Genomic DNA, 14,173 nt, shown 5'->3' on the forward strand with positions numbered 1-14,173 from the left:
TTACACGAAAAAAACATGGCTTGCTACGTGCCTGGCAAATGCACGAGAATTGCAATACGGGCCTCTAACCACTGATTCTCCGTGACCTGGAGACACATGTGATTGAGTGTGTGTTGGGACGTCGTCTGTCATACAGACCCTGAAGCCCACGCAAGTCTACAAAATGTGGCAAGTCTAGATTTTAACAGCTTCAGGAGAAAGTCTCAGGGCTCCTTTCCCTTATATATATATTCTTTTTACTATCAACTTTTTTTCTGTAAAATATGTTCATATCAGAGACTAGTTGTTAATCTAGTTCTGACGGGTAGAAGACAAAAGACAAAATGGATACTAGTGCCGTTACATTTTTTAATTATATATAAACATTCGTCCTTGTCTCGGGATAAACGTATATTTTCCACACCAAATGTACATTCGGAGGATATCGAAATCTAGGTTAAGCTTAGTTGAATCATATTTACAATTAAAAGACCCAAACAATGGTGTGTTGTCCACATTTTTGGTTTTCCATAGTCACAGAACGATATTTTCTCCCCTTCCGTCTCTAGGAAAACTCACTGCAGGGTTCGAGTTATGGAGAGCCAAACCGAACACCCACAGCTGGCGGGACCAACATCTCCAGTAACATTTACATCTGCCAACGCTGAATTCGCAAGTGGTGAGGCAATAAGCTAATGAGGCTAAGGGTCCTGTACCATGTTTGTGAAATATCTGTGATGCCTTATATGAAGTCTATCATCTAAGCAAGTCTAGCTATGTATGGCGTTAAGTCACTGCTTTAAGGAAGGCTCCTTTAGAATTGTATCTGGTCAATATTAGTATTTCCATCATATCGGAAAATACATAGACTAACGCTTAGTGTCTGAATATATATAATTTTGATAGTAACAAACAAGCCCATTTAAATTGAGCCCCAGGGAGACACGAGATTCAGTCCGGCTAGCCATGGCTGCAGTTAGCTATAGATATGTTTACTTTGTAACCCGACCCCCAAAGTGAGTTAGGGTTCTTGCAGATGTTAACAGACCCTGGACCTGAGGAGATCTAGACTTGCTTCATTTAAGGCTTTAGCATTGCACAGAGGGCTTGGCAGTAGGGGAAATAATGTGGTTCAGGGACTGTGAGACAGACTATAAAATGCATGGCAACCTATACTTCATTGTGCCTATCACTTTAAAACACAAGGGTTATTTCCTTTGGGTTAACTGACAGGCTTTCGGTGTCAAATTATTTGGAACTCCAGCCAAAGGTGATGTTATGCTGTCTGGAAATATGGCCTTTTTGTAATGCCATAATGATAAGTGATTGTTGTACATATGATGTTTTTGAAGGATAATATCAGCGTACTAATACTTTGCACGTGTCCCCCCACACATTCTTTCCATACCCGTAAAAGTTAACTTTCCAATATATGCCTGTAAGTAAATACTGTAAAGTAATGGGATTGCTGAATTTGGCCACCGAGGTAGTGACCACAGCACTCTGGTTATACTGCATTGGGAGAGGACATATAGCTTGGCAAGATACCAATAAATATGCTTGTCATTTAAACCTTTATCTGATACTTGTGGAATGTGATTATATAATTGAAGATGCTTCCTGCACCTGTAGCCCCAATATAGATGTTGTTAGTCCAAATTACTTCGTCTCTTTTTTTCAATTGAAATTAAGATTTTTGCCTTTTATCAAAATAATATATTTTCAGTCTTAACGTGCCTTTGTCGGGAATCAAACACCGGTTTTTAACCTGACAAGCGAACGCTTTAGCCACGAGCGTACCCCATCATTCCTTGATACTGTTGGTACATTTATTATACATTCAAGATTGAACCCAGTTTTGTCACCATATGTCCTTCAGTTTTTATGTTAGTGACATGATCTGCACACTGATAATTTAAAAAGTGGAATATAAATAATGATTGTTTGCGATCTTTATCCAATTTAGTTTTCCATTGATCTAGTAATTTTCATTTTCTTTTTTCCACGAAATTCTGTACGAAGGTACTTTTAACAGTTTCACCCAATAACAGTAAAAGCATACAGATAATACGTTTCTGTACTTTGATAGATTAATAAGTACATATTATATTCCATGATATTGAGATACCAAAATGATTAACATGATTATATAATGTATAACAAATTAGACAGCAAAAAGCAAAAGCAAAAAAGAAAACGCATGAGCAACATAATGCTGTCAGGTAGTAAGCTTTCAACAATTATCGAAACTGCTTAGTTATGAGCTAATTGCAATCACTACAATTTCCTATAGTCTGCCCAACAGATGGAAACAAAATAGGTCTAATATGAAAATTAAGAGCTAATTGCAATCACTACAATTTTCTTTAGTCTACCCAAGAGGTGGAAACAAAATATGTCTACAGTATTTTCCGTCGGGTAACTGAAATTTGAGAAAACGTCCGTATTGAATAATACCTGTATTCCGAATCAAAAAGAGGTCACACCAAGTATGTGCATGTTCACACATTTACAAAAGTAATTTACACCGGGAATCATTAATACATTGTAATCATCTTTTATGAAAGTATAGATAATGAAATTTGTTCAGTTATAACTCATCAGTCGGATAACTCATACAAGTGAGCACTAAAATTAGGGACCTACCGGTTCATGTCTTTTTGAACACATTCGTCTGGATCTGTGTTTTATTGTAATTAGCAGTGTCTCCTAGTATAGCATGTATAAGAAGTGTACCTAAGGTCAGTTATTTAAACTGTTATGTAATTTCCATTACAAAAAGTATAAATTATATTACCTATTGGTCAGAAAGACTTATCAATACCCATACACCGACAACCGCCACCACCCCACCCTAGGGCCTACCCATGCCATTATCTCTCCCTCGCCGCACACACACACACACTCTCTAACATACATATCGCTCTGGCCCATAGACCCGATATTTGAACCTTTTAAACAGACACCATGTGTATGTCAAGAAAGACACGTTCGTTATTAGTGGTGCTCAGTCATGGGTATCACTTCACCATGTGTTACTAATTATCTCAGTACATTATGGCGTGGTCGGATGCGCTAACGAACCCTATGTGACAGTTACATTACAGCACCATTGAAATACATGTTAAAGTAGTGCTAATCTTGTAACACTATACATAGTCATTTCCAACCATTTACGCATGTACAAAATATATGACAAACCTAACCCTGGTCATACGAGATTTCAAGGGTATTGAAATGCATGTCCTACAATCACAGCATTTACATATGTTACACATGTTAGGAAACACATGGAAACAATGGCCAGATTTACACACCTGTGAAATACATGTAAATGCAGAGTCGAATGTTCGTTTATTTTAACACCCTTTTAAACGTGTGTAAATCTGACGGCCAGATGATACGTAGATTTCAAACGTTGTTCATATGGCCGCCGGATGAAACGAGTATTTCCTGACGTTAGTAAATTTGGGTAATACAGTCATTTTGTGTGGTGATGTTGTAAATCTGTCATCCCTTAGTCTTGATACCAACGCAACACTTACCGTATTAAGTCTTGGCTGTTGCTCTTCCAACCGTGAAAGGCTGCCTATGTTCCGGTTCAAGTAACGTAATGTGTTATGCCACTCAGCTGAGGAATGAAAAGGAATATGGTACATCAAATTCGTAATTTCACATTACAACAGGTGCTAAATGATCAAAGATTGAATGTATTCAAATTCCATACCTGTATATAGAGGACTAAGCTGCATAATTTTGTTGTCTTTCTCCTGAAACGATCAGAAAATATTAGCTGTCCTAAGTCGCACACACATTTTTTGTATGAAAATCCGTACGTATGCATGTATTTATGTGCACGTTTGTGCGTCTTTTGAAGGGCACAGGAAGCAAGGGAATGGGGCGATTAGTCAGCTTCCTTATTGGTAGTCTGTATTCTGGGTTATACATTCGAGTCCAGTAGGTATCTAGTAGTGATTGTTTTACAAAAGTGTTATTGTAATCCTGCAACTGCAGTTGATAAAGACATATATGTTTTAAATATGTACAGATCTATTCAATGGTTTCCAATAACAAAGACAACTGATTTTTATTCCGAATTATCTTAGAAATCATAGAAACATTGTACAAAATAGTGTGTCATCTCCTAAAATGTCTCGAAACATGTTTTGCAGATTTTGTTTTGTATACTGAATGTAATTTAACAACGTAAAATGTGTAACCTTATCAACGATATGCAGGTCTTCTGTAAGCTTCTCTATGTCCTCAAAACCTGCAGGAAAAATGATTGAACCACAAATAACCCCTATTCTTAGTTTTGGAAATTGTACAAATAAGTAGTGAATAAGAATAAGTCTTAACCATTTCAGTCAACATGATCTGCCTACACAACATCAGTATTACTGAGACATTCGAACTTGGCAATTTAGAATCAATCAATGGCATCAACCTTCTGCTGATGAATGCATGGCCCCTGAAAAAAGAACAAGGTTGATCTGTAATTTAAGATACTGGTTTTAAAATGTGTAACATTGATACTTGGTGTTGCCCATGTCAGGATTAATGAGTCGCAATAGTAAATCATATTAGCTTCTTAATTGTATAATATCATATTGTTATGGTATAACGTCTGTGATGGTGACCGTGGGATTTTCTCTTGGAACTCCTACTTACTTCTAGTTTAGCCTACTTTGTAGATTCATTTTAGAAATACTTTTCTGCAACTATGACTGTAGTGATCATCAGGAATGTGAAACAACACTCAATTGTAGTCGCCCTGTGGACAATGTCTCAAAGCCTCACATCACTTACACTCATGAGTTTCCTCCAGTGTTGTTATCTGAGAGCCTGATCTTATTGACGAGACGAGCAAAGATAAATCCTCTGGTGAGTCCTGTGAACTAAGAGATTCACCATCCTCCAGTGATGTCTCAGAAACCGATTCCTTTAGTGAGTCCATTGATGGTGTAACAGAAGCATAGTCCACCAGAGAGGCATGTGGAACACTTTCCATCAAAGGCTGAAACAAAACCCACAACAAATTACTATTTGAATACGAGTTGTGCAATTGCCTGTACTACAATGACAAACAAGCATTCAGCCTTCAAAACAAGTACATGCAGTAGCTATATCTTGTTTACGCATGAATGACATACCTCCCTTTTTAACTGTAATTATTGTTTAGATATTTCAAATTGTTACCAAAACGTGTTATTCCACAACTTTTGTGACACAAACCCTAAGCATCTGCAAGCACCTAGAGTACTACCGGTAAAGTGTATCAGTTGAGTTGGGTAGAATAGGGTGATCCTCAACCACTAAATAAATACCCCTCCAGTGCCAACGTAATCTGAACTTGTGACCCGATCTCTATTTTCATCCATTTGCAGGACATGACATGCAGTACTCCAAGATGGAATGTTGAGCGATTGTATAACCATTGTTACATGTTGAACAATAAGTTAACCAGAAATCATTTCAGAGTGAAACAAACAACAAAGAAGAGTTTGCAGTTAACAATTGTATTCTGAAATTCACTAAGTTTACAAACTAAAACTGATTTCTTCGAGGGAATCTACAGTGGCAGTACAAAACTATTTTCACCTAAATTTCATCAATGTATATGACTCATTTATGAGTCTTGTTGATGAAGCCAACTCTGAAAGGGTTTTCGGGAATGCAACCGATCGAACACCCAGGGCATGCTGGTCTGTAATCTGTGAAACTTTGGCCAGTCAATCAATGAAATCAATCAATCAAATCAGACATTTGTATAGCGCTACATATCCAGAGTCCTGCTCATGTGCGCTTAGTCGAGTGCTCGTTTGAAGAGGATGGTTTTGATACAAGATCGGAAACTGTGATATTTTTCCATTTCTGACATTTTCAGGTAATCCATTCCAGAGTACAGCACCTGCTCTGCTTAATGTTCTGTCCCCGTATGTTGTAGCTCAGCCAGATGGAACATCTAAGCTTTGCTGAATAGCTGATCTGAGTGACCAGTGCCATAAGGAGTGAGGTCTTCCAAGCAATATGAGTCATGTTGTGGTTCGGACAGATGGAACATCTAAGCTTTGCTGAATAGCTGATCTGAGTGACCAGTGCCATAAGGAATCAGGTCTTCCAAGCAATATGAGGAAGAGGTTTTTTCCATGGGTTCCAACGTATGATGTAGTAATAGTTTCGTTAAACCACAAATAAAATTCCGCAGTTAGGCATTGTTTGGGGATATCCTCTAGATCAAATGCTCATAACATACTGTTAAGACATACTGTTTATAGTCATATAAACAGATTTGAAGCTCTGAGTGTTTGCGTAACAGCAGAGTAAACTTCATTTAAAAATCCTGCTGACGTGAGGTGTTGCAGGATAGTTCCAATACGTGTAGGTTCAGCTGTTGTAGAATGCGATGGAACATGTTTTACTTCGGCTGTCTGAGAAGTATAGGCCACTGAGGAAGACGCAGTGGTTGGTCTTCAAAGTAGAGACGGTAGGTCTGAGAACCATGATCGTGCTGGCCATGTTGGTGCCACCAGAAACATCATCATGTGATGGTTCCTGTTATTGACAAGGTGAGTGAGTGAGTCATATCGGCAGTATTTCAACCATAGCATAACTATATCAAGTTATATGTATATAATAATCATAGGTAATTATGAGGTAAATTACAAAACCTCTCAACGAAGGGCAATAAAACAACTAGTTCATCACAGATGCATTTAAATAGCAATTAACTTATAAACATTTTAACTTAGCAAGATGATATAAAATAAAAACAGGCTATAGATAGGCAACAACTGAAGGTAGATCACTACAGCTGATCTTGACAAGGACTTGTGGTATGAGTGCTGTTGGTGGAAAGGCATGATATCTACTGCATATGCTTGAAGATCTGGGACAAGACTGATATAAGTCGGCAACTGATTGCTGAGTGATGTCGCGAAAAGATCTATGCAATCTATGCTGTTCCTATTTGATCGCTATCTGCCTGAAAGCATCCGAATTAAGTGTCCATTCTGTCGTTGTCCAGGTGTGATAACGTGCGTATGCAATGATGTTTATCTTTCCTGGGATGTGTCTGGCCACTGTGATGCAATCCTGACTGTCCACTAGTTCGTAAAGTTCACTCATTTGTTTCATAAGGTTTTGAGATCGGCTCCCCCAAGTCTGTTAAAATAGACAACTATCATAGTGTTGTCTGTGACAACTAGAAGTTGGAAATTCCTGAGTATTAGTGCTCAGTGTTATATGGCTAATAAGACCTCTCTCATCTCTCAGATGCTGATATGGACTGGTGAATGTAAATCCCAAAAGACCTGGGCCCCGTTTCACAAAGCTATCGTATCGCTACGACTGTCGTAAGTCTATGTTACAGTATAGGAAGTACGACAGTCGTAGCGATACGAAAGCTTTGTGAAACGGGGCCCTGATGCTCTCTTGTCTTATAGATGATCTCCCCAACCTTTGATTGTAGCATCTGTGAAGAAATGTCGAATCCTGTGACAACGTCCTGATTGGAATACTGTGTATGACATTATCAGAGTTCACCCACTATGCAAGGTCCTTGTGCACAAGATCCGTAGGTGTTATGACATAGTCTAGCTGTTTTCCTACATGTTGATTGATCCCATTCTGAATGGATCTGAGATGCAGCCGGCCTCTAAATGTTAGATACTGCATAGATGTCAGAGCTCCCATGAGCAACATCTATGGTCATAGAGTGTGATTTCTGGAACTTTGATAAACTGGTTGTATCATTCTGATAGTGTTCCAACGGTGGATAAACAATATCCTGATGAGTGTTGAATATGGCCCTGTATATTTCTGTTCCTTCCTGGGCTAAAGTTCTGATTTTGCTGGATGCACAAGGAACTAGGAAGAAATCTCTCAGATATTGGGAGTCGTCTAGAGTCAACATCAACACTTGGAGAAAGGAAATCATGATATATCCATGAAAATCTGTATATGGGGATACACCAGTTCTAGGAATGTTATAATTGTAAATAGCCATGGAGCCACTGATATTCCCATCAGTAGAACTCTGAGCTGGAATAGTCTCCAAGGGACAGCAAAGATATTTTTGAGAGGCTGGATGGATAGGTACGTGTAGATATATGTATTTCAAATATCTCGTGTGCTGTATGGAATCGTCTGTGTGTACTCCATCTGAAACTTGGTTGGTAATCTCTGTTATCCCGGTTCTGGATCTTCATATCGATGATCATTCTGACTTCTGTTGAATCCTTCTTGGGAACCAGAAATAACGGAGAGAAGAATCCTTGCCCAGGATCCACATGTTTCAACTCGTCCACTGGTTTCACTGGGCCCTGGAATACATCCAGCATAGGCAGGCATCTGTTTCTGAACTAGGAAGGAACTATGTTTCTGAGTCCTTGACATTGCTCTCTGGGAAGTCCTCTTGATTTAGGTCTAGGTTTGCCAAACGTCCTGGTCAAGAAGGTCTTGCCTGTAACCTCTGAATAGGGTCAAGTCCCCAAAATTTCTTCTGAGAGCCCGCATGACCTGCTCCCTGTGGGGTCCTTGACAGTAGGACTTGCCTGGCTGGAGCCTCAAGTGCCATGAGGAAACTGAAGTTGTGAAACTTCTTATCCTCTTCCGAGCTGCAACTTCATCTGCGAAAGTGTATCTGGCTTAGGGTTTGACTTAAAGGCTATTGACACCAGCTCCGAACACATCGTCTTCACATATTTGCCACATTCGCCATGAGGATCGTGAGGAGACATACGCTTACCACAAATTAAAAAAAGAAATTAACCCCAAAGGGAAAGGTGAAATATATTTGCTGCCTTTAGATTTACCAATCTTAAAGAGAATCTAAGATTCTGGGAAATATAGAACAATTAATGAGGTCTCCCCACGCCCGTTGTGGGGAGAGAACTCCAGTGGATAGAGCGTGGGAAGACCACTATGAAGTAAGACTACACAACATGATGAGTGTTTATTTTATTTCAGGAAACATGTATCAGGAAATAAGGCAATCAAGTGTGAGAGGGAAGTATCCGTAAGAATTGTTTCTGTTCAATATGAGTTTGATAGTTAAATACTAATAAAACATCGGTAGGTTAACGCACACACAGAGGCAGATTCAGTTGTTTCATCTATTGTTTAGGCAAACGTCATTGAACTTAGATATGAACAGTCTTCTACCTCTGAATTACGATAACCCTGTGGGATAAAATGCTTGGTTGAATAACGAATATTTTTTTTACTTCATCGGAACATTTGACGATTGTTACGTTAGAATATTATGAGGCATTTAGTTACCTTGATTCATACTAATTAACCCACTTGTATTTATCTGAGATGACGTCCAAAAAATCCAAACATACCTGTTTGGGCTTTTGTCCAGAATATTTCTTCCTCTTCTGGGTTCCCGTCACTGCAAAAACAGAAGGTATGAACATAGGAAAATATTCGGCTTTAAATAATTACAACAATGAATTTATCGAACATATTCAATTAAGAGTGTAAATTTTGACTACTTTGTTTTGAAATATGGGATTAGTTAATCACATTAATACACTGTATTTAGTCTTGCAACAATGAAAACATCCATATAGCCAAAGTATTCATTCACACTGCATGATGTAGAATCATAGCTGTCCACCATGTAACGACTACTATAAGACTACAACTATCATAGAGGCATTTCCTTTCTTTGGTCCGTTCCCAGGTCAGAATTAGTTAGTGTCCAAACCACATACAAAGTAGAGCTGATCGTCATTCCTGTTTTTATGCAATGCGTTGTTTCTTTTTTGATTTTCGGGCTTGTAATATGAATAATAATCTTGCCTGAAACTTCTTGGCGAGTATTCTGGCACCATGACCTCAGATAATTGAAAGTGATGTTCGATGAAGCATACAAGTGCAGTGTGTGAACAAGCTATTCCATTTTACAATAGAAAACTACTACGTGCACGAGCCGGGTATCAAACATACCAACAGGGACATTACCCAATGAATATATGACATCAAGTCACACTGATATCTGAGGACATTCCAAATTCAAGCAAACACCCTTGAACATTGATTCAAAGTTGATTTAAAAATCCATGTTCCCACATGTTCAACTGTTTGAGACCTTTCATACCTTGTTTTCGAAGAGATCCCAATGCCTTCCTGAAGAACCCCTTAGGCTTTTCTTCAATGAACAGTTCTTTAGGTTCAGATGCTGAAACATCGACGGCTGATGGTTCGTGACGATCTAAACATTAATGACGATAGAGTCAACGTATGTGTTACACACTGTGGTCCGATGATGTTATCTTGCTTGATGACACTTGATGTCATTGGTTTATCTATTAGAAATATCTGTCACAAAGGACAGTAAAACATTAGCAAGTTATCACAGTTTGAGCCTAAAAACTAACCATTTCAAATTATAAAAAGATTTTATTCAACACAAAGATCAATATTTCAGGTAATGCCAGTAAAATACGAGCAATAGACCACCAGTCACCAAAGCTAGACCATTTCACTGGGGATCATGTGGACTTACAGTACTTTGGCTTCCTGCATAAACCCCAGCAGGACTAAAGCCATCACTTTGGTCACTGACAGTTGTAGAAAAAGCTAGCCATTAATTCAAATATGTCAACATATGTATATATGTAATTCTGGTTGTCTGCAGAGTACTGCAATACCATTAAGCTGCTATCATCAGAGGACAATCTTTTTACAATACATCAACCCCATTAAATTGCACTACTATACATAATATTATTATTCAACCATAGTTAAAATACATTGACTCAAAGGCTGTGGAGCATCCTATCTCTTTTACAAAACCCAGATTTAAATGAAAATATATGTTGTTTAAAAATCCTTTAAATTTGAAACTTGGTAAAAAGTATCCCTTGTGAGAGAAACTTCTACACTCTACAGCAAAACTGTTATTCTCTCATCACATGGGATACAAAACAGAGGATCCTCTCCCTTCAACAGATATCGCATTACGACTTCATCTTGTCTCGACTGACATCCCAAGTAGATATAACCTAAAGAGGTTTTGATTTCATGAAGCACTACTTTGGTGTTCCATTTTTTTTGCATTAAGTGTCGGCTATATTCTCTGATATAAGGTTTAAATCAGATAATGATATCAACATGGGGAAGACTGATTTGCCAACATGACTCGGTAACCAACCAAAACAAGATGTCGAATTGGCCAGTAGAAAGATCATTGTATAACTGTAAGATTTGAAGTACAAGTGGATGACTGTAGGATATATTTTGCAGTGCCCGAAGGCATGACAGGGAATCAGAAAAGATAATAAATTGTTTACTGTGGGATTGCTGCTGAATGTACTCCAAAATTGTCAGCATAGTGAGTTTAAAATTTAACGCAGGAATATGACATTTTTTGCCAAAGATGTTTTATGAATATAAATGTGGTAGAAATACGTAGTCTCATGTACCCTCTGAGGAGGCCAATCATTCTACGTTACTTCAACCACCCTTGAGGATTGCGCCACTAAAAATCCCAGTCGTAAATTTATACCACCATTTATCAAATACAATATCTATCAATACATTTATCTATTTACAAAACATATTGTTCCAAATTTATCTAACTTACTGAACATGGTCAAAAAAGTCATTCATTGTTTTAAAACTGAATATTTATCCCTTGTGATGGAAAAATCAATACAGTCAAACAGCCATCATGCTTGCACGTGATTGGTTCATCACAAGGGATACAAAACTGAGGATCCTATCCTTTTGATAAGTATTCGTGTAGTATGGCCCATGCGACTTGGTCACATAATGACGTCTTCAAATCTGTACTGACAACCAAAGTAGTAGCCAATTGTTGATTTTATTAGTTGTAACTTATTTACACCTACCTCAGCGTTCCACTTCTTTTGCATTTGATCACGGATACATGCCCTAAACACAGCTTTATAATCAGTGTATAGGGTTAGAAGTGGTGTCACAGATTTGTTGAGTGCTGCCTCAGCCACAGAATCCGCCAATGCCTTACCAGAAATTCCAACATGGCTAGGTAACCAACAGCGGAAGATGTTGTATTGGCCAGTAGCAAGATTACTTTATAACTCGATTATTTCAATTAAATGTAGATGTATATTTAACAAATTTTAAAGTTTTTAGTAGCCTGAAGGCACGAACGTCTTAAGAGATTATATATTGTTTGTATTTGGGGTGTTTATTAATATATTTTAAGGCTGCTAATCTGACGTTGAGCTGAAAATTGAGTTGTCATCTGACAATCTAGAAGTTATTGTTCTGGATCCAATGACAGTGGCACTGTACATGTGCCACCATTTTTGGATCCATCTGTAAACAGGGATTCGCATGTGTTATGTTTACTTTTAAATTCCTCCTCTACACACACTGAAGTCGTAGTATGGTTTGGATTAATATGAGTGATTAATATATAAGTGTAGGAGGGTAGTTTTGTCCCATCCCCACTTAGAATTGGGAACGACTTTTAACAGATCAAGTGCATTTGAAGTACTGTCGGAAATGCTAGAAAAATGCTTTTTAACCTTAATACTTTGATAAAGGTGATAAATGTACTATGTTGTCAATATATCAATTCGCCTATAGTGTACCTAATTTTTATTTCAATCTATTTGACAGTCCCATGCATTTAAAGGGCAGTTTACAGGAGATAATATCGTACTAAAACAACAACGTAAGATTTTGTCAGAGTTCAACAGAAATCTGAAATGGTCTTTACATTTATGCTATTAACACAGGTGGTGTAAAAATATGACGTTGAATGTTTGTCTTACTAGTACTTTACTTAATTATGCTTTCTTTATTGAAAAAATATTAATATACATGTTAAGTCTTGATAAATAAGTTTCCCGTCATGCATGCACATCACAGCGTCCACTATGGCCAACTATTTGCAGTCAATTGTTGCAAAGGTTTATAAGTTTTTTGTGCTTGAAAAAGACAGAGGTAAATCTTTCAATTGTTTAGAAAGGGTTTATTACAGAACAGCTGTTGGTATGTCTTACCAACAAGTTTACAATATTGTAAACAAATCAGACAAGACAGGGTCCGTCTCAAAAAGCAAAACCGGGACGTAAAACCATCCTTGACAACTTTGACACGGGCGGTTACAAACTTTAGGAGAAGAAGAATATATATATTCTAAAGAAGCTACACCAGTGACTTCGTTAAATCTTTGGCCAATGTTCACAACTAGAATAAACTGACCGAATTACATCCATATTTTTGCAATGAAATATACTGTTGACATGCAAACTTATTATTAAAACGTTGAACATTTCTACAATCAATCGATAAGATAACTCAAGTGATAGGATTCTTTCCAATGTACAGTAATTCGTATGTTTATTTCAAAACTTACACACATACACAAATGATCCCTTACATAACCAATACGTATACTATACGTACACATATTCAACATTTTGAAGAAAACATCTATTGAGATGACCCCTTCCCCGAGCGAGTGCTCAGGTGTCAATTTCACCTGTCGATACCGTGCATGCTTATGACGCAACACAAGCAATTAATGTTTGTATCAAATAACGTCCCACTACCCGTTAAGTTTTTGGTATTTGCATCAGTAAAAACACATTTTAGGGCATGTCTCAAAATTTATTCCCTCAGTCTACATTAGGTAGATGTTTCTTAAAGTGATAATTGTTATTTAAGTAACTGTAATACCTCTGAATTTAAAATGTAAGTCAAAAAGCATTTTTCTAGCATTTCCGACAGTACTTTAGCTTTAAGGGATTTACATATGAGTCGAAAATACGACCCAAGAACTTGATGGGGCTGCTGTTAAATAATAACTCTAAGTCTTTATGCGGTTTATATTTTCTGCAGAAATGTATACAATTAGTTTTTGTTTTGAAAACTTACAACCCGTTTTCAAGTGACCATTTTTAATTTTTATTGAGACAGAGTTGTAACTACCTTTTTTGATTACACTACTAAATTAAGTCACAGACATAATACTGCCTCGTAGAACAGCCTTATCCTGGTTACAATGATCAGACAGGGTTGTCCCCACTAGGACTTGAAAACTGTGGCAAACTTTAAAAAGAGGCAAACGGCCTCTCAAACCAAAACAATGTAAATCCTTCAAAATGCCATGATTCCAGGTTATCTCATAAGCTTTCTCAAGATCAAAGAAAATTGATACCGAATGTTGATTAGTTCTTATTGCATT

At 37.6% G+C, this 14,173-nt stretch overlaps 1 protein-coding gene across 1 annotated transcript in view; it reads right to left on the minus strand.

Moving 5' to 3' along the window:
- The window catches only part of LOC124286856, a gene marked incomplete at its 3' end in the record, with an annotated part of 100,878 nt that overhangs the window by 16,060 nt on the left and 70,645 nt on the right, over positions 1 to 14,173 (minus strand). Inside the window, exons 14-19 of the mRNA XM_046723295.1 lie at positions 10,088 to 10,201; positions 9,327 to 9,376; positions 4,789 to 4,996; positions 4,200 to 4,249; positions 3,707 to 3,749; positions 3,525 to 3,610 (exon numbers count right to left, since the gene is read on the minus strand). Coding sequence (XP_046579251.1) covers positions 3,525 to 3,610; positions 3,707 to 3,749; positions 4,200 to 4,249; positions 4,789 to 4,996; positions 9,327 to 9,376; positions 10,088 to 10,201 — 551 coding nt within the window. The remainder of the gene's footprint in view (positions 1 to 3,524; positions 3,611 to 3,706; positions 3,750 to 4,199; positions 4,250 to 4,788; positions 4,997 to 9,326; positions 9,377 to 10,087; positions 10,202 to 14,173) is intronic.

Source organism: Haliotis rubra, unplaced genomic scaffold, assembly GCF_003918875.1.
Source record: "Haliotis rubra isolate DU_JTF1 unplaced genomic scaffold, ASM391887v1 Scf393, whole genome shotgun sequence".
Taxonomy (NCBI): Eukaryota; Metazoa; Mollusca; class Gastropoda; order Lepetellida; family Haliotidae; genus Haliotis; species Haliotis rubra.